This window comes from Phanerochaete carnosa (genome assembly GCF_000300595.1).
Source record: "Phanerochaete carnosa HHB-10118-sp unplaced genomic scaffold PHACAscaffold_5, whole genome shotgun sequence".
Taxonomy (NCBI): domain Eukaryota; kingdom Fungi; phylum Basidiomycota; class Agaricomycetes; order Polyporales; family Phanerochaetaceae; genus Phanerochaete; species Phanerochaete carnosa.
In genome coordinates this window covers 1436241-1462625 of record NW_006767632.1, presented here as the reverse complement: position 1 = coordinate 1462625, position 26385 = coordinate 1436241, and the positions used below count along the sequence as shown (strand labels likewise).

The 26385-nt window shown below is 56.3% G+C and overlaps 11 protein-coding genes across 11 annotated transcripts; 6 read left to right on the top strand and 5 right to left on the bottom strand.

Annotated features, from left to right (window-relative positions):
• The first annotated feature begins 664 nt into the window (after nt 1–664).
• Nucleotides 665–2232, top strand: PHACADRAFT_256029 (uncharacterized protein). Its single transcript, XM_007395677.1, has 3 exons — nt 665–856; nt 907–1245; nt 1298–2232. The coding sequence occupies exons 1-3, from the start codon at nt 680–682 to the stop codon at nt 2123–2125; spliced, it is 1344 nt and encodes a 447-aa protein (XP_007395739.1). The 5' UTR covers nt 665–679; the 3' UTR covers nt 2126–2232.
• Nucleotides 2233–2931: 699 nt separating this feature from the next.
• On the top strand, nt 2932–3404 carry PHACADRAFT_256027 (uncharacterized protein). The gene has a single exon (XM_007395676.1). The coding sequence runs from the start codon at nt 3148–3150 to the stop codon at nt 3394–3396; it is 249 nt and encodes an 82-aa protein (XP_007395738.1). The 5' UTR covers nt 2932–3147; the 3' UTR covers nt 3397–3404.
• A 308-nt stretch (nt 3405–3712) lies between these two features.
• Nucleotides 3713–4431, top strand: PHACADRAFT_256026 (uncharacterized protein; the record flags this gene model as incomplete). Its single annotated transcript, XM_007395675.1, is given in 2 exon segments — nt 3713–4013; nt 4026–4431. Coding segments are annotated over 2 exon segments (476 nt in total), but the record flags the coding sequence as incomplete, so codon positions are not given.
• A 1000-nt stretch (nt 4432–5431) lies between these two features.
• On the top strand, nt 5432–8708 carry PHACADRAFT_143719 (uncharacterized protein). Its single transcript, XM_007395674.1, has 13 exons — nt 5432–5746; nt 5805–5903; nt 5956–6084; nt 6137–6146; nt 6199–6486; nt 6541–6567; nt 6624–6757; nt 6811–6901; nt 6959–7602; nt 7654–7874; nt 7926–8217; nt 8271–8410; nt 8467–8708. Exons 1-9 carry the CDS (start codon nt 5564–5566, stop codon nt 7021–7023), a joined length of 1026 nt encoding a protein of 341 aa, XP_007395736.1. The 5' UTR covers nt 5432–5563; the 3' UTR covers nt 7024–7602; nt 7654–7874; nt 7926–8217; nt 8271–8410; nt 8467–8708.
• A 156-nt stretch (nt 8709–8864) lies between these two features.
• PHACADRAFT_94557 (uncharacterized protein) lies at nt 8865–10325 on the top strand (the record flags this gene model as incomplete). Its single annotated transcript, XM_007395673.1, has 6 exons — nt 8865–9138; nt 9180–9331; nt 9391–9491; nt 9543–10011; nt 10049–10203; nt 10259–10325. 6 exons carry the CDS (start codon nt 8865–8867, stop codon nt 10323–10325), a joined length of 1218 nt encoding a protein of 405 aa, XP_007395735.1.
• Nucleotides 10326–11368: 1043 nt separating this feature from the next.
• PHACADRAFT_256020 (uncharacterized protein) lies at nt 11369–12736 on the top strand. Its single transcript, XM_007395672.1, has one exon. It carries the CDS (start codon nt 11672–11674, stop codon nt 12380–12382), a length of 711 nt encoding a protein of 236 aa, XP_007395734.1. The 5' UTR covers nt 11369–11671; the 3' UTR covers nt 12383–12736.
• Nucleotides 12737–13654: 918 nt separating this feature from the next.
• Nucleotides 13655–14586, bottom strand: PHACADRAFT_256018 (uncharacterized protein). The gene is made up of 2 exons (XM_007395671.1): nt 14337–14586; nt 13655–14288 (listed from the first exon to the last, which is right to left on the bottom strand). Exons 1-2 carry the CDS (start codon nt 14517–14519, stop codon nt 13713–13715), a joined length of 759 nt encoding a protein of 252 aa, XP_007395733.1. The 5' UTR covers nt 14520–14586; the 3' UTR covers nt 13655–13712.
• Nucleotides 14587–15350: 764 nt separating this feature from the next.
• On the bottom strand, nt 15351–15823 carry PHACADRAFT_256016 (uncharacterized protein). Its single transcript, XM_007395670.1, has one exon. The coding sequence runs from the start codon at nt 15605–15607 to the stop codon at nt 15359–15361; it is 249 nt and encodes an 82-aa protein (XP_007395732.1). The 5' UTR covers nt 15608–15823; the 3' UTR covers nt 15351–15358.
• A 1104-nt stretch (nt 15824–16927) lies between these two features.
• On the bottom strand, nt 16928–18386 carry PHACADRAFT_143708 (uncharacterized protein). The gene is made up of 4 exons (XM_007395669.1): nt 18093–18386; nt 17879–18031; nt 17613–17818; nt 16928–17551 (listed from the first exon to the last, which is right to left on the bottom strand). The coding sequence occupies exons 1-4, from the start codon at nt 18225–18227 to the stop codon at nt 17155–17157; spliced, it is 891 nt and encodes a 296-aa protein (XP_007395731.1). The 5' UTR covers nt 18228–18386; the 3' UTR covers nt 16928–17154.
• A 305-nt stretch (nt 18387–18691) lies between these two features.
• Nucleotides 18692–21579, bottom strand: PHACADRAFT_256013 (uncharacterized protein). The gene is made up of 8 exons (XM_007395668.1): nt 21385–21579; nt 21155–21310; nt 20904–21086; nt 20623–20850; nt 19987–20559; nt 19659–19931; nt 19260–19598; nt 18692–19179 (listed from the first exon to the last, which is right to left on the bottom strand). The coding sequence occupies exons 1-8, from the start codon at nt 21530–21532 to the stop codon at nt 18815–18817; spliced, it is 2265 nt and encodes a 754-aa protein (XP_007395730.1). The 5' UTR covers nt 21533–21579; the 3' UTR covers nt 18692–18814.
• A 749-nt stretch (nt 21580–22328) lies between these two features.
• Nucleotides 22329–26351, bottom strand: PHACADRAFT_256011 (uncharacterized protein). The gene is made up of 13 exons (XM_007395667.1): nt 26285–26351; nt 26124–26229; nt 25996–26058; nt 25866–25942; nt 25443–25807; nt 25178–25392; nt 24910–25123; nt 24498–24855; nt 24140–24445; nt 23405–24080; nt 22911–23339; nt 22714–22853; nt 22329–22651 (listed from the first exon to the last, which is right to left on the bottom strand). Exons 1-10 carry the CDS (start codon nt 26336–26338, stop codon nt 23655–23657), a joined length of 2184 nt encoding a protein of 727 aa, XP_007395729.1. The 5' UTR covers nt 26339–26351; the 3' UTR covers nt 22329–22651; nt 22714–22853; nt 22911–23339; nt 23405–23654.
• Between the last annotated feature and the right edge of the window lie 34 nt (nt 26352–26385).

The following is a 26385-nucleotide window of genomic DNA, read 5'->3' as shown; positions in this document are numbered from 1 at the left end:
TATCCGGCGGCCCGGCGACTCGGCAACCCGGCAGCCGAGCCGATTGTCCGCCAGGCCATTGTAAAAGCGCCCGTGGCTGCGGCACCCGGCGGACAATCGGCTCAGCTGCCGGGTTACCGAGTCGCCGGGCCGCCGGATACCGGGAGGAAAAATATGGCATTTTCTTACTTATTTTTTCAGGCTGTTTTCACATATTTTTTGCGACCAAAAAGTTCCAAATTTCTCTCGTGAGTGTGCATTCGGTGGGTACTATATCACGTTGAACGGTTCGCAGCGTAAATATCTGAATCTATGTTGTGTCATGAAATAATGTCCTTGACGGGACATAAGGCTGCCGTCACCTGTTTATTTCACGCCGCCTCGAGGCTCATGAACTGCCTGCAGCTGCCGCCGGCCCCCCACTGGCAGCTGCCCGTTCTGGTCGGTGCTGGATACAGTGCAACATCACGAATTTAGGTCACGATGGTTCTCGTCGGCCGACCTAAGTGGGCGCCCCTTGAGCCTTGGCATGACAATGCTATGCGGCAGTAGGTCTCATTGTACCGTAGCGGCAGGGCGTTCGGGCTGTTTAGGAACTCCCGCTGCCTACATTTTCCGCCTGCTTGCCAGTACTGGCGTATTTAAACCGTCGCTATAGTACCTAGCTAGGTACGTCTCGAGACATCTCATCTTTCTCTCAATGACCCCTCAGCTGCCTTCGCGAACGGACGTCCTCGTCGTGGGCGCTGGACCTTGTGGTTTAGCTGCCGCTCTCTCTCTCCACAAACATGGATGCACGAACCTCACAGTTGTGGATTCGCAGCTTGCAAGCGAGCACACTTCACGAGCTGTAGCCGTGCATGCCGCTACTTTGGATGTACGTGCCCGACTGACCTGTTTCCGTTGCTACCGCTGAGTCCATTTCAGGCACTAGACGAAGTCATCGCGGCACAATGTATAGTCGACTCTGGTGTAAAGGCGACCGGAGGAAAGGTTTGGGACGGGTACCGCTTTCAACCCTGGGCGGACTTCAGCGTCCTTGAAGGCCATACGAAGTTCCCTTTCCTTCTCTTCGTTCCTCAGCATGTCGTCGAACGGGTGCTCGGCGAAGGAGTACACGAACGAGGTATTGCTGTTTACCGTTCAACAAAGGTCGTGAATCTAGTCCCTAGCGAACTGGAGTTAGGCATGATAGACGTGTTTTTCGAAGACGGCCAAGTCGTACAGACCCTCTACGTGGTCGGTGCTGATGGGACAAAGTCCACTGTAGGCTAACCTTACGCGTTCGTGGTTTAACCTAACCAGTTTGCTCAATTAGGTCCGCACTATGACTGGCATTTCATACACAGATCCTGACGGCGAGAACACCCCTGACGAAGCCGTGGAACTAGGTGTCATCGCCGATGTCACCTTCAACGTACATCCGACGAAGAGGACGGAGCCGCTAATGGTCCTTCCGAGCGGCAACTTCTTCGTCTGTATTCCCCTACCCTCATCATCCTACGAGGGCCAAGAGGTCTGGAGGATCGCCTGCGGTGTCCCCACGGGCGTTCCACCGCACGCCCCTCCAACCGAGTTCCTTCAGGGCCTCGTTGATGCCTACGGCCCAGGCTCGATCCCACCTTCCGCGCGCGAGAGCCCCAAACGACTCGAGATCACCAAGACCATCTGGTCATCGCGCTTCATAACGCACTCCGCCGTCGCCGCGACGCCCTTCACTCGCTTACGCACGCCAAGCGGCAGACCCAGTGGTGCCGTCATCCTCATTGGCGACGCCGCTCACAAACATCCGCCCACCGGCGGGCAGGGCATGAATCTCGGCCTGCGGGATGCAGCTTTCCTCGGCCCCGTGTTGGCGGAGCACGTACGGCATAGTGCACAGCTAACGTCGCCCGAGGAATGCATGGAGCTCGATGCGCCACTCAAGGCTTGGGCACAACAGCGCCACGAGCGTGCACTCAACGTTATTCGATCTACGAAGGCGTCGCTGTCGCGCATGAGTTGTAGCGACGAAGTTGTGTGGTGTTGGGGCGTAGTTCCTGTGAACTGGATGAGAGTGCGGGATTTCATTATGTGGCTCATGAACGTAACAGGTGTCGCAAGAAGAATTGTGCCGTGGGAGCTCAGCGGACTCATGAACCGGTAGAAGTGATGACAAGGATTCGATTTGCGAATGACTCGGTAATATGTGCTAGCCCTCTCATCCTATACTATTCATATGACCTCTCAGAATGATCAGTATAGTTTCGTCACGAGTACGCCATCATAGACGACTGTGAAGTGCCGATGAACACCGATGCCATTGGGGCCCTTAACCATCATCAGCCGAATACCTTCTTTGCCTGACGGTATACGTGGACTTCAGCACGACGTCGAGTCTAGATCCCATTTGATCTGATCTTATCCCGTCTCATTGTATCGCGGATTCGTAACTCTGGTCTATGTTTTATGTTTCGGCTCACCTCTTCGAGCTATCTAGAAAGGACTTCCATTTACTACCCTCGTTAACAGTTGGCGGGTGCAACCATATTCAAACTGTGCTTCAAGTGCTCGCTAGGTGCGTCTTGCCGCTCTTGCGAGTTCCTCTGGTATGGTGGCCCCTCGGGCCGCTCGGCGCTCATTATTTGCCTCCGTTAGCGCTTGATGCGCACGCCACACAGTTACGATCCTTCGCCCGACTGCTTCGTGTCTTAAACGCGGCCCGTCTTGGGAGCTCACCTGCGAGGTATGCATGATTACAGACGGTTTATGTGACTGCTGATACTGAGGGAATTACGCAGCACGCTCGCCAAATGTTTCCCCACACCCTCACCCTTCAGCTTCAGGGGCTTCCCGGAGACGTGTTATTCTCGTGCTTTTGCTACCTCACCGTAAAGGATATCCTCAGCCTTCGCCGCGTGCGTGCTATAGCGAGCCTGACTCAGCTTATGTTCGGCAGATCTCAAGCTCTCTTTTCCGCAGGTGTCCAAGGCTCTACAACGAATGTCTCGTTCGAAACAGCTTTGGTTGATCATACTGGAACGCGATGTTGTCTCCGACGGCCCCATTATTCCACATTACTGTCGCCCACTTGAACTGCTTTCAGACATCCAAACCGAGGCTCTCGTTCTTCACATCCTCCGACTCCGCCAAGCGCTACTCCTAGGCACACAGCGCCGTCCTCCAACTATGGTCTCATTCCCTCAAACGCGCTCAGTGACTTGGGCCAAGCTAGTCCAGGGCAAGTGGGTCCTTGTCGCATGTTCAGATCAGACCACAAGTGCCATCTGCCTCTGGTCGCTCCAGTCGTTTTATCGCTCCGAGGGACCTCCTGATATTGTGGCCCAAGCTTTCCTCAAAGGACCTGTGGTGTATGGGCTGGTCGAAGTGCAGAATGATCAAGTGATAATTGCTCTAGAGCTTCGAGCTGCATTGTGAGATCGTGCACTACCTAAATGCTGTCTTGGTCTGATGCTCCTTCTGTTAGTCAAACTATCGTCGAGATTATATCTCTACGTACCTCAAGCGAAGGACGGCCGACCTTCGTCCGCCTTAGAAGGTTCATAGACGATGTATCGCACATACGATGTTTACGTGGGCCGTTCATCGGCTTCGCTCTTCATCGTGAACGGAGTATACCGAGTGTCCTTGACTGGCGCACCGGTGAAGTGGCGAACCTCTGCCGGACCGCTGGCAGTGACGTGAGTACATCTATGGTCTTGACCAGCAAGGGTCTCATGCACCACAGGGTGGTGCCGTGGCGATGGCCATTGATGATGATGGTGTAGTCGCCGTTGTCACTCCCCGAAACCTCGAGTTGTACAAATTGCACAAGCTCCCTGAAAGCTCTGTGACATGCGAATGGCTTTGCTCCATTTTGCTTGGCCGTTCGGTCGGCTGGGCACAAGCAATGTTCACCCTGTCAACTTCATCCAAACGGTCAAGACTCTGTGTATGCATTGGTGGCGAGAATGGCCTGTTCGCATATATTGACACCATGGATCATCTTTGCTCAGCTACGGAGGGGACTGTTCTGACTCCCGTGTGGGGCCGGGGGACGGTCACGGGCGTTGATTGGAAGCGGTACAAAGAACAAGACTCCTTCGCATACAGCCCTATTTTCTCCACTCATGGACGGTCGCTCGCTTGGCTCGTCGTAGCCGTCCACTCCACTCGACCAATTGGATTCGGTACCCTAGCAGAGGGCCTGCCGGCCGGGAGATCTCATACATCGACCGAGTATCGGCTTGACCATCCCGACTTACCTGGGATGTTTGCTGCCGGTGTGTACGACTATGACGAGACTCTTGGCGTCACGGTGTTCGGCAACGCATGTGGTGAGCTTGCAGTGTTCAACTTGAGCGCCTTGCGTATTGCTCCGCTCGAGGAGTGTTTCGAGGCCCTTCCCATACCTGACGGCGATGGAAGGCACGGATTCGAGGTCATGTCTGAAGTGAGTAGCTGTTCTTCTTAATGTCATACTTTTCTTTAACACAGACAGACGACGATTCCTGCCACATTTGGGCTTCCATTCCCATACCTGGGACCCTTGGAGCCACCTCGGGAGTACGCTGAGCTCCTATTTGCGCAATGGAGGACGAAGCAGCCAAACCCAATACCGCTAGGGTGGGAAAGAGACGGTATTTCAGAGGACGGCACTCCGCTCACCCTCCCGCTCGACTGGACGAACCTGACCCCTAGGATCCCTAGCGATATCATGGATATCGGCTGGCATGTCGAACATGCTTACCACTGCATAGGACCGCTTGTGCCGCTCATGAAGAATTATCGGTATTCTCTGTACACCGCGGGCGGTCTTCTGCTACTGTGGGAACATGATTCGTCGCAACAGCTGTCGATAATCTCAGCAGACTTGACGTTCGACCTGTTCTTGACGACATGCCAGGCGAACGGCATTTCCCGCGTGCCGATGACACCTCGCGAGTGGGACTTCGCTGCGTTCGAATGGGGCAAATATCCACACCGAATGTGGGCTTGGGAGGGTGGGAAACTCGGTCGGAATCGGTGGCAGGAGCTGCAGGCTCGGGGTGGAGACGTGCATCCCGATTGGCTCACTACTCCTCCTAACCCTGCTGAGGTCCTCCGTGGGGACGATGTATAGGACTTCGATTTCAGTTAGCGAATAAGTCAAACAATGGCATAGTTTACGGCGAAAGTACTGGTAGGAGGGAGATTTGGAGGAGGAGGAGGAGGAGGAGGAGGAGCAGTTCTGGGAGCAGGATGCATTAAAAGGAGCTATCTCTAGATAGCAGAAGTTTTTTCCAAGTTCTAAGGCGACCCAGATAGCTAGTGTTTCTTCGCGACGTACTTGCGCTTAGAGTCAGCATAATTTCACAGGCGCTTAAAATTACGTGTTGTTGATGTGTCAGAATTGCATCGAGGGCAAATATCTCCCACGCCCCATGTCGATTTGAGGGACCCGTGCGCACATCGTTCTCGACATGGCATAACCAACAGCAGACCGCTGACAAGCACCCGTCAAACGGCTCCTTCTAATTTTCACTGCTCTATAATGATTGTGTCTCTCGTTTTATAATCCACGCGGATTGTCAGAATCCGGCTACATCCCATCCGGCTCGACGCCATGTATATAACCCTGCTCAAGGCTGCTATCGGGGCTGCAGTGCTTGCTTACCTTGTTTACCTTCTTTCCTCTCAGCCTACTCTCGATACATCCAGCGCAGCGAACAGCACACTTGACAAGATGTCTCTCCAAGCTATATCGCGACATGTCGTGCAAAAGGTCTTTGCTGTAGAAACCTCGGAGGTATGTACAGCGCAACCCTTCTTGGCGACGCATTCCTGCTGAGCAGCTGGGTATGTAGGGTGCGGGTGCCAAAGTCCGGAGGTCAATTGGCAGTATGAAACTGCGCAACCTCACACCATTCCTCATGCTGGATCATTTCTATGTCGGAGAAGGCGCAGTGAGTGGCATACACCTTGCATCAAAAAATCTCAGCACTGACCTCCCCCGAGGGTTTCCCGGACCATCCACACCGCGGCCAAGCTACCGTCACCTACATGCTTGACGGCTCATTCCAGCACGAGGACTCGGCAGGACACAAGGGAACCATCGTCACCGGAGGTGTCCAATGGATGACTGCAGTAAGTGCTGACCTCGTGTGGTGTTCTCGAGCATGCACTGACAACCTCACAGGGTAAAGGAAGTGAGTACACTAAGGCAGAATATCCCATCAGAACACGCTGACCCCTCCAAAGTCATCCACGCAGAGATGCCTGTTCATGGCCCTGGGAAACCCGATCCGCTCGGCTTGCAGCTCTGGGTCGACCTCCCCGCAGAGCACAAAATGACGGATCCGACATATCAGGAGCTAGATCCGGAGCAGATTCCAACCGCGTACCCGGAGGGCCCAGACGGTCCCACAAAGGTTAAAGTGATCAGCGGCAAGAGCCATGGCGTCGAGTCGCCCGTGCGTCCGCTTGGCGGGTGCTGGTACTTCCGTGTGATCTTTGACAAGAAGGGGTCGAGCATTTTCCAGGATTTGCGTACGTTACCGTTTATCTCGGATTCTGCGTACGCGCTCTGACCGGATAGTACAGCTACGGGATGGACGACGTTCATTTACAGTAAGTGCATCGCGCGCTCCGCCCATGATGGCGGCGGGTTCTGACTTTCTTTTCAGCGCTGAAGGGCAGCGTCGTCGTGGGAGATGACGAGAAGGCACATGAGCCCTACCACACGCTTGTGCTATCCGCGGACTCGGATGAAACAGGCATCAAGCTCACTGCGACGCAAGACCGTACCGAATTTGTCTTGGTATGTACCGCCCGGCTTTCAATCGGGCGGGCGATTGACCCTTCTCTTCACAGATTTCTGGCCAGCCGCTGGACCAGCCAGTCTTCCAATATGGCCCTTTCGTCATGACCAATAGGGAAGAGATCCAGAAGACTTTGACCGATTGTGAGCCGTTTCACGTCGGGTCTCGAAGGAGCGGAATACTGATGTCTTTCTCTGCAGATCAATTGGGCAAGAACGGCTTTGAGAAGGCGCATACTTGGAAGAGCCTCATCGGAAACCGGTGAAGGGACTTTAGCCGACTGATACTCCTGCTACTGATGCTCGATGTAACTTATATTGTACCGTAGTTTCTCCAAAGAGCACATGCGTAGCATGTAATAAATCGTACCTGGGATGCCCAACGATGTACCAAACGACAAAGAGCATGGACGAGACGTTATTTCGACCTGCTCTTTTTCCGGCCTACGCCTTCGCCTTCACTATCGACATCCTGCATCTCGTTCCAAACATCATCCTCGTCCTCATCCTCACTAATATCTCCCTCTGCTCGCTCCTCTTCATGCTTTGTCTCATTTGCGCCTGCATCTGTCTTGCCATCCCAAAGGACGACCGTCGGCTTGACTTTCATATATAGTTTGTCGAGGACCTCGCCCTTGTGCTCTTGCTGGTCATTGACCCTGGGAGGTGGTGGGAACGTGCTGTGCAGTCTGAGGAAGCGGTCCTCCGCCGTAGAGACGAGCAGCGACTGAGACGGCGCTAAGGAAGTCACTGAGCCTGAGAGACCTTTGTAACCGTATGAGATCTTGCCGTTGCGCAGGTCGAGCGCAAAGAGGTTGCAGCCGTGATCAGACACAAACACTTGGCTAAATTCTGTCATTAGTGGGCAATGTGGGAAGTCAGACGGCAGTACACACTGTTCGTAAGTACCGTTCTCGACGACGCCGATACCACCTACTTTGGCAACTCCCTTGAAGTTCGATACTGGCCGCCGTGCTGCGCGAGTATCGTACCTGCGGACATCGCCCAGTTGGGTACCGACAAGAATGTGCTGCTGCAATGGATTTGATGACGGCTGGAGATACGTGAGGCAAGTGTTTCGAACAGGGACTCGGAGGTTCAGCTCGTCGTTCGGCAGCTGGAATATTCCTGTCAGTTTGGAGTCCATGCACGTCAGATCCACACTCACGTTCTTCGCTCGCCACAGTTCACCGGGTAATAATTGTTCGGTCCGTTTCCTTTTCTTGTTTTGTGCTTCGCTTTCAACAGAAAGAGGCCTCTCCTTTGAAAACGCATGCTCGGTGCTCCAGACCGACAGCTCTACTTCATCGCCTACATATGCAAAAGTGTCTTCGCTTGAAGACAGCCGCCAGTCTGCTAGCCGCATGGGCTGCACACCCAACTCGTGCGAGGGGGCAGTGTAACTTTCCGAAAACTTGGCAAGGCGGAGGGCACCATTCGAAGTACAAGAGTATACGCCTCTGGAGGGTCCGAAATGAGCGCAGAAGATATGTAACAGAGAAGGCACACTCACGTTTTCGTGAAGGCAGAGCCTACGAATCTCTGCCCTTCCTTCAGCCTGTTCTCCTTCCATTGCGAGGACTCTGCAGCACTTGAGTTACCCGCGTCCAGCTTCAAGATAGAGATGGAACCGTCGGCCCTAAATGCAGCGAGCTTCACTTAATGGTCTTTCAATGTCTTAACTGTCCATGAACGCGACTGAGACACACCAGAGCATTCTCCTGGTCTACGTGCAAAGCTAATTTTTGGATAGTCTTCACTCGTCCAGCAGATGCATCGCCAACAATGATGTTGCTCTCTGCTTTCCATTGTTTACCCTCGGTATCGCAGGTGTAGCGGACAGATTTTACGGAGCCTAGTTCGTCCCCAGCATAGAACAGAGGCATTTTTGTGGTCGGCCGTCGGTCAAAGCAAAGTGAGGGCAGAGCAGGTTGCTAGACGCTCTGTACTGCAATGATGATCCGATGCCGGCACCTTCCCCGGACTTTCACAGGAGTCGCGCCTTTCGCTCTGGTCATCACCTCCAGCGGTCTCCCTCCTGCCGCCGCAGGGCCGCCCTCTACATCACATTTGGACAGAGCTTGACTGGTTGACTGTGTGCTGAACAATGGAGACATCTCTCAAGGAATTGGTCAAGCTCGAGAAGCTGGCCTCAAGCTCGGGGTCGGCCAAGGGCAAGTCCCCGTCTGTTGACGACTCACTCGACTCGCTCCTACAGACTCTGAGGGAGACGAAGGAGAGCATACAGTCTGGCGCTGCGTCTCAAGACACCTTCAGTTTGTTGTCAAAGAAGGTGGAGTCTACGAAGAAAGACGTTGATGAACGACAGAAGGAGGTCTACAGCTCACTGGCACGCTTCGGCAAGGCTCTGGATAAGGCTCGTCACTTCCCTCGCTCACAAACAACGGGCATGATTGCTCAGTTGAGTCTGTCTGTTCGCAGAGATTCACGGCACCGCTTCCCTCGTATCAGCCGATGTTCTCCTCGCCGGAGGCCGCTACTGCTCTCGAACGGACGATAGCCGCACATTTCCTGCGCACTGGCCAGTTTGAGACGGCCGAGACCTTCATAGAGGTACGTACACGACCCCACGTTGAGCACATGTGACATGCAGACGAGCAACGTCCCCGCAGGAATCCGGGGTGGAAATTTACCCTGAGCTACGTACGCACTTTCTGGACTTGCATGGTATCATTACCGCCCTCAAGGCAGGGAATATCGCGCCGGCACTTGAGTAAGTTTCCGCATAGACCGGAGCGAGGTAGTGTAACTGACAGGCCTCGAGATGGACTAGCCTTAACAGGACATTCTTGGAAGCACGCTCCTCGCCTTTGGAGTTCTACCTGCACCGTTCACAGTATATACGCCTCCTGCTCTCGACACACCCTCCAAACGTGCCGACCGCTCTGGCATACGCGCGTGCGAACTTCGCGCCTTTCTACGCTCGTTACGACGCGGAAATCAACCGGCTCATGAACTGTATTATCTATCTGCCAATCGCACGGCTGCAGACGTCACCGTACGCGGACCTTGCTTCTCCAACGCTTCATCTGGACCTGGAGCCGATGTTTGCAAAGGAGTACTGCGCTAACCTCGGCATGGGCCGGCAAGTACCGCTCAGGGTTGTGGGTGATATTGGCGGCGGCGGCGCGCTGGCCCGCATCGAAAAGGGCCGCAAGGTGATGAGAGAACGCAAGAGCGAGTGGAGCCAGTCAGACGAGCTCCCGGTTCGTGCAAACAATAACACTCCTCCTGTTTATTGTCCTAACACACCTCCACATGCTCATGTAGATCGAGATAGCTTTGCCAGTCGAGAACCGTTATCACTCGGTTTTCGCATGCCCTGTCTCGAAGGAGCAGTCGACGGAGCAGAACCCCCCGATGATGATGAACTGTGGGCATGTCATCACCAAGGACAGCCTCCAGAAGCTTAGTAAGCCCGGCGGGTGCGTTTTTACGCTATTTTACACGATTTTCACACGAAGATTGACGCGACGTCAGGCGGGTGAAGTGTCCCTACTGTCCCGAAGAGTCCAACCTGTCGACCGCGTTGCGCGTGCATTTTTGATAGAAAGCCGTATACAGTTACGTACGGCGCATACTTGTACTTGTAGGCCTGTTGCCGTTTTTCATATGTACGTCTATTGTGCTGTCAGGATCAAGCTCCATCATCTCACGAATCCCGCTCGCCAAGTGGGCATGCCCATTCTCCCGAGCCGCCCGTCTGCGGTGAACTTTGCACGAGGCTATTGTCCAAGTCAAGTTGCCGCTTCAGGGTGAAGTGAGTCGTCCGGACTTCGCCCGCGCACGGATCATAGACATGGCATAAGCCCGTCCCCAGTCAAACAAAAAGACGTGGCTATCTTTACGCGGCGATCGGACATGGCGCAGTGTATATAAGTGCAGGAGGTGCACAGCGGGACCCGTTGCCAGCTCGGTCTGCCCCCTCGCCTTTACGACCCTCATGAATTCCACCGTCTACGACAACACAATGTCTCCTCTGCTGCGCTTGGGTGATGACCTCCTCCTCGAAATACTTTCCCTGCTGGGCTCTGTCGAACTCATTAACCTCCGTAAGGTGTGTCAATGCGCACCTCTGAAAGTATTCCTGGACACTGACCTGAGTGTAGACATGTAAATACCTCTCCGTTGTGAGCAGGGAACGATATCTCTGGAACCACCTTCTGCGGCGCGATGTTGTGGGGCGGCGTATTCCACTCCCGTCCTACCATAAACCGACATCCGTGCTCGGTTCAACGGAGCTCGAGACTTTGGCGCGGCGCGCACTGCTTTCTGCTTCCCCATCACGATCACCGCTTGTTTCGCGATTTGACCAAGGCCGTTCGGTAACCTGGCTCCGTCTCTTGCGTGGCCAGTACGTTCTCGCCGCGCACAACAAGTCTGGAGAAAGCACGATTGCATTGTACTCGGTGCAGTCAATTCAAAATGGCAACGGCAAGCCGGAGCCTATTGCGACCGCGACGCTGCCCGGGGTCGTCTCCAGCGGCGAGATGGATGTCCAGGAGGACCAGGTCGTCCTCAGCTTGTGCTTCCAAAGCCCGTGAGTTTTGCCTCGGCGCCCGTGTCGTGCTCAAGCGTTTATTTTGCTCACGGTATCTGCTTTTTCAGGCGGCGCATGATCTCCGTCATGTCGCTGCGGAGGCGCGGGCCCGAACTTGCCTTCGTCGAGCTCGCGCGCTTCGACGGCGTTTCACATATTCGCTGCCTGCGGAACACGCTCATTGGGTGCGGCGTTCAGGGCGACGCGAACCTTCCCTGCTTATTGGATTGGAAGACTGGCAGGCTGTGCACCCTTCCTCCGTCACCCGTGGGAGATGTACGTGACCGCGCGTCCTTGTTGATCGTGGAAACGCGTTTAATTTCGCTTCATTTTTCCAGGGTCGTGTCGTCGCTATGGCGCTCCGCGAGGATATCTGCGTCGTTGCGCGCTCCAACATTCTGTCGATCTACTCGCTTGCATCTGGAGAGCCCGCGCTCGTGCAGGATCTCCATTTTGATCACGCGCTCGGCAACGTCGCTTTCGCGGCTGAGGCGGCGCCCGAGGTCGTGCAGGACAAGAACACCGCGCGGCTCCAGCTGCTCATCACGAGCCACAGCGGCCTGCACGTGTACAGCGTCAGCCAGGACGAGAGCGGCGCCTTCGTCTCGCGCCTCGTTGCCGAGGAGGCAGTGAAGCAGAGCACGATTCTCACGAGCTCGCCGCAACTTCCGCGCTTCGGCGGCTCCGCGTCGCACGTCGCATGGACGAACACGCCCAAGTCGTTCTTTGACCGGCAGTCACACGTCTTTGTCGCGCGCGTCGTCGCTACGCCGGCCGCGCCCTCCGCGGACAGTGCGGACGCGGGCAGGGACACCGCACGCGAGGCTACCCCAGCCGCGCAGGAGAGCAAGCTCGAGGTGCTCATGGAGTGCAAGGACTCCCGCCTGCCGTCGCTGAACGCGATGCCCGTCATGGACTTCGACGACGGCGTGGGCATCATTGCAATCGGCAACGCGCTTGGCGAGCTTGCGCTCTGCAGCTACGGCGTTCCGCTCACACCCCAGTTCGTTGACTGCCTGAGGCCGGTGCCTATCCCATCGGCGAGGCGCTGGAGGGCCCACTAGGGTGGATATTCCCATCCTCTCATTATTTCGTTCTAATCTTTCGCACGATACGTTACTTATCTCTAACAATTCAGCAACGCACAAACAAGCATATCGTACACGTAGATGATTCGTTGATTGAACAATACTCACTCGCATAGTATGTCTTCTCCCTCGCATTGGCATTAGTCCCGATCTTACCCCCCATCTCGTCATCTGGTCCCGCGTCTCCCACATGCTTACATTCTCCTCGTAATGCTTTTCGTTGTAGCATATTCACACCACTCATGACGCTGACGACCTCTTCCCTGTGCATGACATGTTCGGTAGTCATTATTGTATAATGAATTGCTACTTGTCGTGACACCCTGCCCGACTATGTCTGCTTTGACAGTGCTGCGCCTTTGGAAGCATGGTCCGCTGGCTTCGAGATGTACAAGAACCTCCGAAAGCACCGGTAGATGCCAGGCAGAACGCATTGGAAGAATTTCATGTCCGGACATAATTGACAGCAATCTGTTCGGGCGCACCTGCCTCCCGCTGATTTGCCTAAGTTGTCTGAACGCCGAACATTGCAGCGGCTCGAATGTCCAGGTGGTCCAAGAGCCGGACAACGTTGCTACGGACTACTGATATAGGCACAGTAAGTCACACAGGACAGCCACTCGGCTGATACGCGGTAAATGGTAGCATATGAACAATTTACATATTTTCGTGACAGCTTCATCTCGCCGATGCAGTCCTGGGCACAAGGACAGAATCTGGCCAGTCAGCAGCCTCGATGGTGAGGGCACCGCTTTTCTTGCAAACAGCCTGGGGGTAGGTGAGCTAGCATCATGCCGCGCGGTCGCGCGATTGCCACGACATCGGTATCCAATGATACGCACGCTCGCAAGCCTGAACAGCCACGGGTTCGACTCGGAAGCTGTAAAGTTTTGCGGTGCTGTGTTCGGAGTACTCACACCTATGGTAGTGGGGAACGGTGTCCCGATGTCGAGGAGGTTTTCGACTGGCAAGATCCGAGCGGCGAGCAGGTCAGCGTCGGCGGTTGTCCGGAACCAGCTTACCTGCGAGCTCCTCATCGACGTATCAACTATTGTCCAGTTAATGGGCCGACCTCCTCGGCGGTTAGAAACGCATTGTCCGGATGTTGGCGTAAGCTCGAGGGTTCGTTAAGTTTGGACCCAATTTGTCACGGACATCCACCAACCCTCTACTAGCGCTTTCGGCTCAGGTACATCGACGAGCTAATTATATTTCCTGCCCATTTGTCATCTCCTCAATGTCTTCAGTATCTAAGTCTGGCAGATCGAAGTCCTTCACATCGTCCCCACTGAGGGCCTAAGTGGAGTTAGGAGGGAACGAGCCAGTCGCGGTGCACGTCTCCACCCCGATCCTGCAGCTCCTGCCACCGATTCCGGCCGAGTCTCTTACCCTCCCATGCCCACATTCGGCGTGAGTCTTTGCCCCAGGCGACCACAGCGTAGTCGCAGTTGCGAAGAATCATCGGCACGCGAGAGATACCCTTCGCTCGACACGTCGCCAAAAACTGCTCGAGCGTCAAGTCTGGTGGGACTATCCACAACTGTTGCATCTCAAAGTCATACAGCAGCAGAAGATCGCCCGCGGTGTACAGAGAATATCGATAAATCTTCATCAGCGGCACAAGTGGCCCTATGCAGTGGTGAGCGTGTGCGATAGACCAACCGATATCATGGATATCGCGAGGGATCCTAGGGGTCAGGTTCGTCCAGTCGAGCGGGAAGGCTCGCGAAGTGCCGTCATCTGCGTCTCTTTCCCATCCTCGTGGTATTGAATCGGGATGTCTTGCCCTCCATTGCGCAAAGAGGAGCTCAGCGTACTCCCGAGGTGGAACCAAGGGTCCCAGGTATGGGAATGGAAGCCCAAATGTGGCAGGAATCGTCGTCTGTCTGTGTTAAAGAAAAGTATGACATTAAGAAGAATAGCTACTCACTTCAGACATGACCTCGAATCCGTGCCTTCCATCGCCGTCAGGTATGGGAAGGGCCTCGAAACACTCCTCGAGCGGAGCAATACGCAAGGCGCTCAAGTTGAACACTGCAAGCTCACCACATGCGTTGCCGAATACCGTGACGCCAAGAGCCTCGTTATAGTCGTACACACCGGCGGCAAACATCCCGGGTAAGTCGGGATGATCAAGCATCGCGATACTCGGTCGATGCATGAGATCTCCCGGCCGGCAGGCCCTCTGCTAGAGTACCGAATCCAACTGGTCTCCTGGATTGAGCGGCCACGACAAGCCAAGCGAGCGACCGTCCGTGAGTGGAGAGAATGGGGCTGTATGCGAAGGAGTCTTGTTCTTTGTACCGCTTCCAATCAACGCTGGCCCGGACCACCTCCCGACCCCACACAGGAGTCAGAACAGTCCCCTCCGTAGTCGAGCGAAGATTATCTGTGGTATCAATATATGCAAACAGGCCGTTCTTACCACCGATGCATACACGGAGTCTTGACCGTTTGGACGAAGTTGACAGGGTGAACATTGCTTGTGCCCAGCCGACCGAACGGCCAAGCAAAATGGAGCAAAGCCATTCGCATGTCACAGAGCTTTCAGGGAGCTTGTGCAATTTATACAGCTCAAGGTTTCGGGGAGTGACAACGGCGACTACACCATCATCATCAATGGCCATCGCCACGGCACCACCCTGCGGCGCATGAGACCCTTGCTGATCAGGACCATAAATGTACTCACGTCGCTGCTAGGGGTCCTGCAGAGGTTCGCTACTTCACCGGTGCACCAGTCAAGGACACTCGGTATACTCCGTTCACGATGAAGAGCGAAGCCGATGAACGGCCCACGTAAACATCGTATGTGCGATATATCGTCTATGAACCTTCTAAGGCGGACGAAGGTCGGCCGTCCTTCGCTCGAGGTACGTAGAGATACAATCTCGACGATAGTTTGACTAACAGAAGGAGCATCAGACCAAGACAGCATTTAGGTAGTGCACGATCTCACAATGCAGCTCGAAGCTCTAGAGCAATTATCACTTGATCATCCTGCACCTCGACCAGCCCATACACCACAGGTCCTTTGAGGAAAGCTTGGGCCACAATATCAGGAGGTCCCTCGGAGCGATAAAACGACTGGAGCGACCAGAGGCAGATGGCGCTTGTGGTCTGATCTGAACATGCAGCAAGGATCCACTTGCCCTGGACCAGCTTGACCCAAGTCACTGAGCGCGTTTGAGGGAATGAGACCATGGTCGGAGGACGGCGCTGTGTGCCTAGGAGTAGCGCTTGGCAGAGTCGGAGGATGTGAAGAACGAGAGCCTCGGTTTGGATGTCTGAAAGCAGTTCAAGTGGGCGACAGTAATGCGGAATAATGGGGCCGTCGGAGACGACATCGCGTTCCAGTATGATCAACCAAAGCTGTTTCGAACAAGACAGTCGTTGAAAAGCCTTGGACACCTGCGGAAAAGAGAGCTCGAGATCTGCCGAACATACTCTGAGTTAGGCTCGTTATGACACGCACGCGACGAAGGCTGAGGATATCCTTTACGGTGAGGTAGCAAAAGCACGAGAATAACACGTCTCCAGGAAGCCCCTGAAGGGTGAGGGTGTGGGGAAACATTTGGCAAGCGTGCTGCGTAATTCCCTCAGCATCAGCAGTCTCATAAACCGTCGGTAATCATGCATACCTCGCAGGTGAACTCCTAAGACGGGCCGCGTTTAGGCATGAAGCAGAGCTGAGCCCTACCAAATTTACGGAGCCAGGTAAAGGGACATGTCGATATTTGAAGTCCACCGAGCTCAAAGCGGGTACACCTTGGGGCTCAATTTAGAGTCCGACAGGACCCGCGAGTCGTGCGAAGCGCCGACTCCTAGCATGAGAAGAAAGCATATATTACCAAGTTATTCACAAATTGAGCCCATTCATAAGCCGCATAATAAGATCCCGCACCATCACTGCCATACACCGCGATGTAGCTTTGGATCCTAGTCTGGCGTAGTATCCTGCCATCCGAAGCATGTTCTCTTAGTTCCATTCATTATCTTGCCCACATCAGGAAACAGGACTTGGGCCCATAGTGCTCCAAAATGCTCCTGTAGCACTCTGTAGCATTGTGGACCTAAGTTGTTTTCCTGATGCAGCATTATCCCTCATAGACACATGAGTGGTCACTGAAATTGTCCCTGTGGAACTGCCATCTATCTACACTGACGTTCAATATCTTTACAGGAAGTAGAGAATTTATAACTAGGGGGATGGTGCCAGTATTAGCATGAAAGCATGGTAATGCGACAAGCCCGTCGCTGACAGCGGTGTCGCAGTTGCCGAACGATAACTGACAGCTTACCTCGTAGCTTACTGGCTTTACTTACATTTACTTACTGTATTTTATATTCTGAACGCTTATGTAAGGAATGAGGCTTATACTCTTTACTTACAGCCTTACGTCCATTATTCACTGACACTAGTAAGTTATACCAGCCGGTATTTTCTTCCACTCTGCCTGAGGGGCTCAGAGAAGACACGAGGAAGCAGTTCAAGTTTACCGATTTGAATTCTGAGGGTTGCTGTCAACACGTCGTATGCTCCTCACAGGTCTCACACGTGCACTTAGTACTGAGAACTATTGCTGGTACTACGGTAATACTTGTATACATTCAGAAACTGTGGCGAAGGAATCGTGAATGGGGGGTTTCAAAAAAGCATTACAGTTACAAATTAGAATCTGCAGGCATCTATCTTAGGATCATCAAACGGGTCATGAAAGGGCATATCGAAAACAACAGCCACACCGCTTTTATACGCGGTTCGCGGTGGTCATGTTCGGGCCAGCAGCTGCCGCGGGGGCAGCAGCACCCCGACCGGCACCGGCACCGGCACCGTAGCCTGCGCCCGTTGTGCCGTATGGACCGTCGGTGTACTTGCCCGAGTGGAGGCCAAAGAGGCCGTAGTCGACTTTGCGGAGGCCCCAGATGAAGTAGTGGAGGAAGATGGGGCCGAGGATGAGGTCGAGGATGCCGTACCAGATCATCTCGCCCGTCGGGGAGATGACGTTGCCGCCCTCGGAGCAGCCCCACGCGATCGGGTAAAGCATGGTGATGAATGCAATGAGGCCTGCGCCGCGGATGTAGCCAGTGCGGACGCCTGGGCCCGCAGCGAAGTTCGAACGCGTGCCGTGGCCGAGGAGGATGGCCCTGTGGAAGAGAAGGGTCAGCACACAATTCGCTGGTGAAGCATCAAGAACAGGGTACACACCAGATGTAGAACAGGGCGCAGACGCCAAGGACGAAGAAGCCCCACTTATAGGTGCTGACGACGAGAGCACCGACGAGGCCGCAGACGACGACGACCCAGGCCATGAAGGCGGTGGTGAGGATGTCGGAGAGGGATAGGCCCGAGGTGAAGAGGACGAGAACGAGAAGCAGCGGGAAGTTGATGAACCACTGAATGTAGCGGACAAACTGCGGAGTGACAATAAGCTTGCTGCCCGCGAGCAATTACGGTTTGTCTAAAGAGCTTACCCAAATCTGACGTGTCGATCCAGGAACACCACGAGTAAACTCTTCGAGGACGGGTGTCGCACCAAGGTCAGATGCCATGGCGAAGTAGGCGATCGTCGAAGTCGTCAGGATGACAGTAGCAATGTTGTGGAAGAAACGGGTGCCGCGAGGGCGCTATTAGACAATTGTCAGCACAGGGTCCAGGGCTGTGGATGATCGGAAATGTTGTACTGACGGTGAAGGCATGAGCAATCATGCCCAGGTCGGCAAGCGCCATTATGGCAAAGACGGCCCACAACCAGTCACTGCCGCCTGCGGTGATGTGGCGATCAGCATTGGGAGGGTTCTGGTCGAGGGAGGAACCAGCCATGACGCTGAAAGGTCGTGAAGAGGAAGAGGAAGAGAGGAAGGAGCGGGAGCTGGAGGATGTGAGCTTGATGAAGTACTCATTGCAGCAGAAGCAGGCTATATAGGCCTCGAGGAGGGCTGCTATGAGCTCATCGGAGCGTCAAGGCGGGCTCTAGAAAGCACGGGAGGCGGTGTTCGGTGTACATTCGATGGAGTGTCTTTTGATGCTCCCCCTTCCCACACACCTGCCAAACCCGGCAAGCTCCACAACTCGGACACGACGCGCAACCAGAAGGACGCGTTTAGATCCCGTGCCCTTGCCGGTGGTCAGGTGACCCGCTCCCATTGGCCGGCGCAAGTCTGCTCCGGCACCCATGGAGCGGTCTCGAGCATTCGCTCCAAGTCTGACCAGAGCTGTGAGACTGCCGATCCCCCGATGGGGGCCACTCACCGTCTCCGTTCATCGACCCTCCCCCGATGGCACCAGCAAGACAAAATGGCATACAATTTTTCGACTGGGTATCCAACCTCCTCACCAAGAGCATTAAACAGTCCTACGCGGCAGAGTCCAGCAGCTTGTATCTTCTTTCTAACTTTCGTGTAAAGAGATCACTTTCCCCACGTCTCCAGTGCCCTCTTCGCAGCCGTTCCCACGGGGTTTGCGTCCTTGGTTGCCGCTTCGAGCAGCTCCCTCAGCTCCTCTTGCATCACCCGCAGGTCATGACCTCGGCTCTCAGGCACGACGCCGGGCCGCCCGAGGTGCCCCACCAGCGCACAGATGTTGGCCCGCACTTCTGCAGGAACCCGCCCGTCCGCATTCCGCAGGCACGACACGAGCATGTCCAGCGCCCGCCGCGGCGTGCCGGCCACGGGCGAGTCAGTGGCAGGTCCCGCAGACACGGGCACCGTGAACGCCCCACCGCGCGGCGTCTCGACGGGGAGAGGGTTCATGATCGCGTCGAGCACAACGAGGCCTGTCAAAACAAAACCCGTTCCCCGACGGCACGATGAGGTCAGCGTGCGGCTCGAACCCGGAGAGATGGGACACACGTACCCCCATTCGAGTGTGTGCTCAGCAAAGACAGCGCCACGACGCCTTCGTTGATGAGGATAGCGTACTTCTTGCTCCGGCCGATCAGCTGGGCAAGAGCTGCCGCGCACGGTGGCGTCACCAGCTTCTCCATCGCTGCCTTGCGCCGCTGTGCCCAGCCCGCCTCCTTACTCGACCCGTCCGCCGACCACAGCGTCTTGGTCGCGTTGACAAACACACGCGTGCCCTCGCTCTTGACCGCGACTGTGTCTGAGCGGCGGACGAGGGCCAGGATCTGGTCGTACAGCGAAGGTTCCTCAGCTCGTGCCGAGTCCGGGAGGAGAAGCGCAAGCGTGTTGTCCGCTGCAGCATACAAAGTGTGAGAACGTTCCCCGCGACATGTCAAAGGAAGGCATGACGTACCCTCGCCGTTGCACATGTGTTTCGCAATCCCGATCGTGTAAACCTGAGCCATCTCGAGCATGTCAGCCTTATCGCTCAGCAGACCGCTAGCCGCGAGCTTTTGGATGATGCCAGCCTTGCCAAGAATAGACCGGTTCTCCTTCACCTGAGATAGGTTCTTCAATAGGCCGACCACGCCGTGCTTGACTTGGATGTCGGCCTCCGGAACCAACAGCGAGGCGAGGTCAGGTGCCAGAGCCATGGGCGGGTCCACCACGGCCGCAGAGTGTGCATCTACAGAGTGGCGTTAGTGAGGCTTCCCGTGCGCGCACGTATAAAAATCGCATACCTTTCCGCACGACGTTCCCGAGACTGAGCGTGGCGCAAATGACGAGGTCGTCTCTGTCCTTGCTCTTATCTGCGCCGCCCGCGTGTGCGCGCACCCAGCGCACCATCTGGTCGACGAACGGCCCGCCCGGCGTCGCGGGGTCCGAGTCGTCCCAGAGGACGTCCGTGTTCTTCTCCTCGCCGGCGACCTCGACGACGGCCTTGATGACCGCCGCCTTGCAGCGGTCGAAGCCCTTGCGGCGCGCGGCGAGCGCGTCGGCGTCGGCGCCGCCCCAGTGCGGCGGGTAGTCGCCCGCGTCGACGAAGCGGAGCATCTCCGCGAGCACCGGCACGCCGTCGTGCTCCGCGGGGAACGTGAGCCCGCGCGCGAGCGCGAGCCGCACGTCCTCGACGTCCATGCACAGCGACTCGAGCAGCCCGCACGACTCCTCGAGGTTCAGGTAGTCGACGGAGACGAGCGTGCGCGCGAGCGCCGGTGCGAACGCGGGCGGGACCGCGGCGTACGGCGGGACGAAGGCCTGCAGGCTCGGCACGAGGAACGGGAGGACGTCTGGGGAGAACACGAGGCGGTCTTCTGTGGCACAACGGCGGGTCAGCGGGCCTACTCCGCGTCCGGGAGATGGGTGCGTGTGCTCACTGGTTTCTTCGCCCTGCTCCTCGCGCAGCTCCGAGATCGCGCGCCACGTCCACTGAGACAGCCCGTTGCGAATGCTCCAGGCCTCCTCGAGCACCTTTTCCCCTTCTGTTCCTTCTTCGTCTGTGGTCGGCTTCGCACGCAGCCATGCACCCGCAGGGTACAGCGCGACGGACAGTTTGAGGACGGTGAGTGCCGCTTCGAGCGATACAAGTCTTGTCTTCACGGGTTCTGGCGAGAGAGGTCAGAGATAGCCGCCGCGGCGAGACGACGACGGTGCGCACCATAACCAAAGCTGGCATTGAGCAATACTCCAATGGCCGTTTTCACGATCTTGAGGTCCGCGATAGACAGAGGGAGGGGATCGATGCCAGCCAGGCTTGGCTTCACGCTCTCTGCGTAGCCTTCCAGCAGAGCGAGCACGGTTTGGGGAAAGCCGGCCTCGAGTAGATAGCTCCTATTCTCGTCTGTAACACGATCAGCCTTGGCCTGGTCTGTGTGTGTGACAAGAAAGACTCTTGTCAGCCGGACGCACCATGGTCCATGCACAAATTTGCTCCGACGCGCAGGAGCTCAAAGATCGCGGGCTTCTGCGGGAGCTTGGGCAGCGCGGCGCCGTCGGTCGCGCTCTTCAGGAGCGAGGTCAGCGTCTGGGGCAGCAGCGTCTTGCCCAGCGCGGTCTGCTGGTCGACTAGAAGCAGCGAGGCGGGATCAGAGGCGCATCGGGGGGAGGGCAAGGGCGGAGAAATGCGCCGGCGCACGCACCATCGTGCACTCGCAGGTCGTTCGCGAGCGACTGGGCGGTGAGCTCGATCTCGATCCACTGCTGCGCATGGTCGTTGACGGGCAGGCTCGCGAAGAGGTCGCCGAGCTTGGAGGATGCGCGGAAGGCGTTGCTCGTCGTCCCGTTCATCGTCGCGGCGGGGGGCGTGGGGGCGAAAACGAGCAGGCAGCGCCAACGGTCGTGGTTAGGAATGGCGTCTCGCCAGCCGAAACCTGGGGCCGACGGACGCACACGCTTTTTGTGCAAGCTGTAAGGTTGATTTGGCTGATGGAACCTTGTTGAGACCACGGATTGAGCGAGTCCGGCGCTGGGGGCGTGTTCTTTCTTCCGGGACTGACTCTGGGAGACAAAGGCAAGGCTCAAGCGGGATCTGGGAGCAGCAGCGTTGAGCGAGCGCACAGCAGAAACACGAGGATGAGGACGAGGGCGAGGGCGAGGACGAGCAGTGCTCATCATCATCATGACGCCCGCAGCAGCGAACCTCCTGTCGGTGACCCGGCAGGATCAGCATAAAATTCAGCTGACTACGTAGTACTAGTGCTGCCAGCTGGGCCTGCTACGCTGATACACGTATGAACGCCACACCCTCGCCACGTACGACCGATTTCTCATGTCGGACGCGGGCCAAATCGGCGGCCTCGAGTGCCACTGTACATATATTATTCACTTCGCTGACAGACACCGGTGCAGACCCTCCCCTGCGAACACCCCCCAAGGCCCGCACCTCGCTTTCGACTCTGCGATTTTCCTGATTTTCCCGCAGCCAGGGGCACACGCACAGAAAGGAACCCGGGGCCCTGCCGGAGACGCTTCCCGAGCCGACGACTGCCCAAACAAGGAAAATGGGCGGGATGGCCTTTCACATTCGGCGATCGGATCCTGACGCCTGCGCGCCAGGCTCGAGGAAGGCGCTACTTTTTGCTTTGTCCGCGCTCAGAACCGCCTTGCACCCTCCTCACGCCGCGCAGACCTCCCCCACTGCGCACGCCCGACTCGACAAACCCATGGCTGGCTCGAAGCGGAACAAGATCAAGAAGGCCCTCAGCCCCTCGCACACCACGCCCCCGCCCCCGTTAGAGCCCCCACACGACGACGATGGGCTCATGGACGATCTGCTTGCGCAGCTCGACGAGAAGGACCAGGCCTCCAAGCATGAGACCGCCGCAGTACTCAGGGAGGTGGCAGACGAGAAAACGGGGAAGGCTGCATCTACCCCCCACCGAAGTAAATCGCGGCACGAGGCACGCCAGGTTCGCACCACTCATTATCTCGCAATCGTTCTCGAAATTTGACGAGATGAGACTGGGTGCAGGCAAGGAAGGCGGCTCAGCGTGCGGAGCAGCTGGCAGGTCCACCCTCGGACTCGGACACAAGGTTTGAGGCAGAGGCCAGAGAGGAGGAGCGTATAATTAATAAGACGTGCGACGAGCATGGCCTCAAGATGTTCGAGGTACGCAGCGCCCACCCTGGGTCGGGCGAACACAATTATTAACCTGTGGGTTCGCAGATAAATCCAGACGGCCACTGTCTCTTCTCCGCGATCGCCGACCAGCTCTCCATCCTGGGCGTCATCCCGAGCAGCCTGGCAAACTACGCCACGACGCGGCGCGCCGCGGCAGACTACATCCAGGCGCACCCGGACGACTTCATCCCGTTCCTGCCCTCGCTCGAGGGCGACGACAGCGGGGGCTCGACGGAGAGCTCGCTGATGTCGCCGAAGGAGTTCGAGGCGTACTGCACCAAGATGCGCGACACCTCCGTCTGGGGCGGCGAGCCCGAGATCCTGGCCCTTGCCAAGGCGTACAACGTGCCGATCCATGTCATCCAGAGCCAGGCGCCCTACATCGTTGTCCACAACCCGTCCGACACACCCCCGCCCGACGACAGCCCTGTCGTGCGGATCAGCTACCATCGGCGGATGTACGGCCTCGGAGAGGTACGTCCATGGCCTTTGCGCGTGCCTTGAAGCTTTGGATGTTACGCTGACGCCTTTTGCCGCAGCACTACAACTCACTCAGACCGTCGAAACGCGCGTCGCTTACAAATGGCATCAAGTCGATGTTCGGTCCTACTCCCCCATAACACACGCAGCACAACATACCACCCAATCACGCTTATACTAATCCCGCACGTCACTAATTAGAGACTGGGCATTTTTTTCCTTTGGATTATTGTGATATATCATAATCGGAAATGTATTGGTAGCAACACATCTGAAAGAGAGAGAGAGAGGGAATCCAAGGCGTATATGTTAGAACAGCAAATCGTCTGTTTGCGGCGCGGGCTGGTCCGCGTTGTACCCCCCGAAAACACTGTCTAAATTCGCATACGGGTCCGACCCTGCTGCGCGGTGCGCGGTGATCGAGTCCTCTTCGCCTTCGCCATCACCTTCGCCCGCACCCTCGCCATCGCCGTCGCCGTCGTCCTGGTGCTCACCCGATGCGGCCCTTTCGATGAGGCCCGCGTCCTCGCCGGGCGACATTGGTGACGTAGGCTTCGCGGCAGACTGGGAGCCGGGGACGGCGCCGTCGCGCGAGGGTTCCTGCGGCCCTGGTCCACGGACACGAACCGCGGTCGGCAGCATAGGGCGCGCGATGGGGACGAGGACTTGCCGCGACAGCGCGTTGAGCGCAGGACTGTCCACCAGCGCCCTGCCGGCCGCGCCGCGGATGAAGGTCTGCCAGATCGTTTTGAGCACACGAGAGCCTAGTGAAGCAAAAATAGATGGATACATACCTCGGGGTTCTTGTGGTATATGCTGCCGAGCGTCCCTGTGTGCAGCAGGAGTTGGTCGAGTGCGCCGCGGTCCATGCGATCCGAGTCCGTCGTGATCGCAGGCTTCTCCGCCAAGACGATCTCGCCCGCGACGGCTGGGTTGATCGCGAGCATGCGCCAGTACATGAACCCACGGTCGCGCAGATCTGGGTTGTCGGCCTCTTCTGTCGCCCACTTGAGGACCTTGTGCACGATCGCCTTGCTCGTTTCTGACTGGGATTTGTGGATGAAGAGCTTGACCACCGCTGTGAGCAGTGCGAGTTGCACCTGAGCAGACAATTAGCAAAAAATGTCGCGAAACACTCGAAAGGTTGCAAACCTCGACTGCTTCTTCCATAAATGTATAAGTCAAGTCGTCCATGAGTTCATCTGCGTTCTCAATGCGATCGGCGTACTGCCCGACAATCCAAATCATGGCCGCCTTGGACTCGGGCTCCTCAAGCGCGTCGAGTTGTTGGCACAACGTCGGAATGATGCCTTCGTACTTGCCAGGATACCGCCGGAAGACGTCCTTAGTAACGATGATCGCCTCCTGCACGACATACGTGATTTTAGTCTCGATGAGCTCGAGCAGCGCTTTGATACACGAGTCTGCCGCCTGCTCGACCTTGATGGCAAGCCGGCCTATTGAGCGCACAGCTTTGCGGACGAAGTCGACGTCAACTTCCGAGGCATACCTGGAGGGTACGCCTTGAGTACAGCGAAATTATGGATATCCTAAACCGACTTACTCCTGTAACTCCGCAAGCACTTCTCTTGCATTCTCCTCACGCGCAAGTCGGTACATAATCTCAAGCTTTGCAAGCTTGACGTAGATAGGGTCATTGTACTTGCAGAAAAACACCTTGACGTCGTTCTTCAAGACTGTCGGCCGCCGTTGGATGATCAGCAGAATGTTCCGCAGGGCAACATACTGAACCTCGGGACCCGAGGACAATATGGTTACTGGATTGTGTTAGCTATCTACACGAGCAGCAGAGAGCCAACAGTACGACTAACCTAATGGTGGCCCCATCTTCTTACAGATATAGTCAATGAGCCGTCGATTCTCCATATAGTTCATAAGGTAAAGTAAGACTTTGATCGCAGTCAGGAGAACCGCAGAGTTCCCGTGGCCGAGTTGCACCACAACACGCTCGGCCATGACCTCTGCGTCTGAGTGCCGTTCGGGCACGTAGCGAAGTAATGAGTCCAAGATGTAAATCTGGCCCCACCTAAGCGAGCATGAGTAACGCAATATGCCGCAAGGCACAAACAGACGTACTCCGAACTCTCGTTAAGGGCGGCGAGTAATCTGTTCGCCACACTCAAGTTCAGCTTGAAGATAACGCCATCTGGTCTGTCCCCGATCTCGGACAGAGCAGCTACGGCGTTCGACACGACGGTGGCGTTTGCATCCAGCAGGAGGTCCCGGAGCATCTCAACGAAGCCGTGCTTCTCTGCCTTCCGTGGGTCTGCGGCGTAGAGCTTCGCAACGCAGATGGCGGCGGTCTTACGGACGTATGGGTCGCGGTCCTTGATGCAGTGCCGCAGCGGGTCGGTGAGCGCGTCGATGACTACGGGGATGGGGATGTATGACATGGTGCGAACGGCGAGAGCTCGCACGAGAGGGTTCCTGTCACTGCAGTCCTAGGTCACATTCAGCATGAGAGGCGGCGTGGTATGCTGAACGCCACGGGTTGCACACCTGCAGAAAACTGGGTATCACAAGGTGTATTTGCTCGGCCTTCGCTCTTCCGTAACAAACGAGGAACAGGTATACCACTGCGGGGCACAACGGTCAGGGCAGTCTCTGTAGCAGACAGGTGCGCACTCACTCTTCTTAATCTCAAGCAATGGAATGCCCAAGCACTGGACGACATCGGTGAACAGCGGAGACACTGTTACACGCACAGGGGATGGGTCACTCCTCGAGCACTACGAATGGTGACGAAAGCGCACGGACTGTCGTTCCCCATGGTAATGTTCGCCACAATCTTCTTGAGCACAGTCTTGCGCTTCTGGAACTTCTTGTCCTTGGACTCGGCTGCCTGCAGCTCTGCGCGGAATTCCTACAGAGAACACGTCCAGTTGTGTACGCAGTTATGGCGCGGAGGATGTGCGCACCTGTATCTTGCCGCGCTGGAAGAACTTGGCGTCCTGCCCGGCCTGGGAGGCCATGGTGGCTGCACAAAGGGCCTGCGAGTGTGTGCGGGATGTGGGACTGG

What these genes read in the sequence shown, in the direction of transcription:
- PHACADRAFT_256020 (XM_007395672.1), top strand. Translation starts at nt 11,672, where the DNA reads ATGGCGCTCCGCGAGGATATCTGCGTCGTTGCGCGCTCCAACATTCTG.
- PHACADRAFT_256016 (XM_007395670.1), bottom strand. Translation starts at nt 15,607, where the DNA reads ATGGTCTCATTCCCTCAAACGCGCTCAGTGACTTGGGTCAAGCTGGTC.
- PHACADRAFT_143719 (XM_007395674.1), top strand. Translation starts at nt 5,564, where the DNA reads ATGTATATAACCCTGCTCAAGGCTGCTATCGGGGCTGCAGTGCTTGCT. An exon ending in TCTATGTCGGAGAAGGCGCA is followed by an intron (nt 5,904 to 5,955) that starts GTGAGTGGCATA and finishes ACCTCCCCCGAG; the next exon opens with GGTTTCCCGGACCATCCACA. An exon ending in CCAGAAGACTTTGACCGATT is followed by an intron (nt 6,902 to 6,958) that starts GTGAGCCGTTTC and finishes CTTTCTCTGCAG; the next exon opens with ATCAATTGGGCAAGAACGGC.
- PHACADRAFT_256013 (XM_007395668.1), bottom strand. Translation starts at nt 21,532, where the DNA reads ATGAACGGGACGACGAGCAACGCCTTCCGCGCATCCTCCAAGCTCGGC. An exon ending in CGACCTGCGAGTGCACGATG is followed by an intron (nt 21,311 to 21,384) that starts GTGCGTGCGCCG and finishes CGCTGCTTCTAG; the next exon opens with TCGACCAGCAGACCGCGCTG. An exon ending in GGAGCAGGGCGAAGAAACCA is followed by an intron (nt 20,560 to 20,622) that starts GTGAGCACACGC and finishes GTTGTGCCACAG; the next exon opens with AAGACCGCCTCGTGTTCTCC.
- PHACADRAFT_256018 (XM_007395671.1), bottom strand. Translation starts at nt 14,519, where the DNA reads ATGTTTGCCGCCGGTGTGTACGACTATAACGAGGCTCTTGGCGTCACG. An exon ending in GATTCGAGGTCATGTCTGAA is followed by an intron (nt 14,289 to 14,336) that starts GTGAGTAGCTAT and finishes TAACACAGACAG; the next exon opens with ACGACGATTCCTGCCACATT.
- PHACADRAFT_256027 (XM_007395676.1), top strand. Translation starts at nt 3,148, where the DNA reads ATGGTCTCATTCCCTCAAACGCGCTCAGTGACTTGGGCCAAGCTAGTC.
- PHACADRAFT_256029 (XM_007395677.1), top strand. Translation starts at nt 680, where the DNA reads ATGACCCCTCAGCTGCCTTCGCGAACGGACGTCCTCGTCGTGGGCGCT. An exon ending in TGCATGCCGCTACTTTGGAT is followed by an intron (nt 857 to 906) that starts GTACGTGCCCGA and finishes AGTCCATTTCAG; the next exon opens with GCACTAGACGAAGTCATCGC. An exon ending in CTGATGGGACAAAGTCCACT is followed by an intron (nt 1,246 to 1,297) that starts GTAGGCTAACCT and finishes TTGCTCAATTAG; the next exon opens with GTCCGCACTATGACTGGCAT.
- PHACADRAFT_143708 (XM_007395669.1), bottom strand. Translation starts at nt 18,227, where the DNA reads ATGGCTGGTTCCTCCCTCGACCAGAACCCTCCCAATGCTGATCGCCAC. An exon ending in GATCGACACGTCAGATTTGG is followed by an intron (nt 17,819 to 17,878) that starts GTAAGCTCTTTA and finishes GTCACTCCGCAG; the next exon opens with TTTGTCCGCTACATTCAGTG. An exon ending in TGCGCCCTGTTCTACATCTG is followed by an intron (nt 17,552 to 17,612) that starts GTGTGTACCCTG and finishes TCTCTTCCACAG; the next exon opens with GGCCATCCTCCTCGGCCACG.
- PHACADRAFT_256011 (XM_007395667.1), bottom strand. Translation starts at nt 26,338, where the DNA reads ATGGCCTCCCAGGCCGGGCAGGACGCCAAGTTCTTCCAGCGCGGCAAG. An exon ending in CATTACCATGGGGAACGACA is followed by an intron (nt 26,059 to 26,123) that starts GTCCGTGCGCTT and finishes TGCGTGTAACAG; the next exon opens with TGTCTCCGCTGTTCACCGAT. An exon ending in ATTGCTTGAGATTAAGAAGA is followed by an intron (nt 25,943 to 25,995) that starts GTGAGTGCGCAC and finishes TGTGCCCCGCAG; the next exon opens with TGGTATACCTGTTCCTCGTT.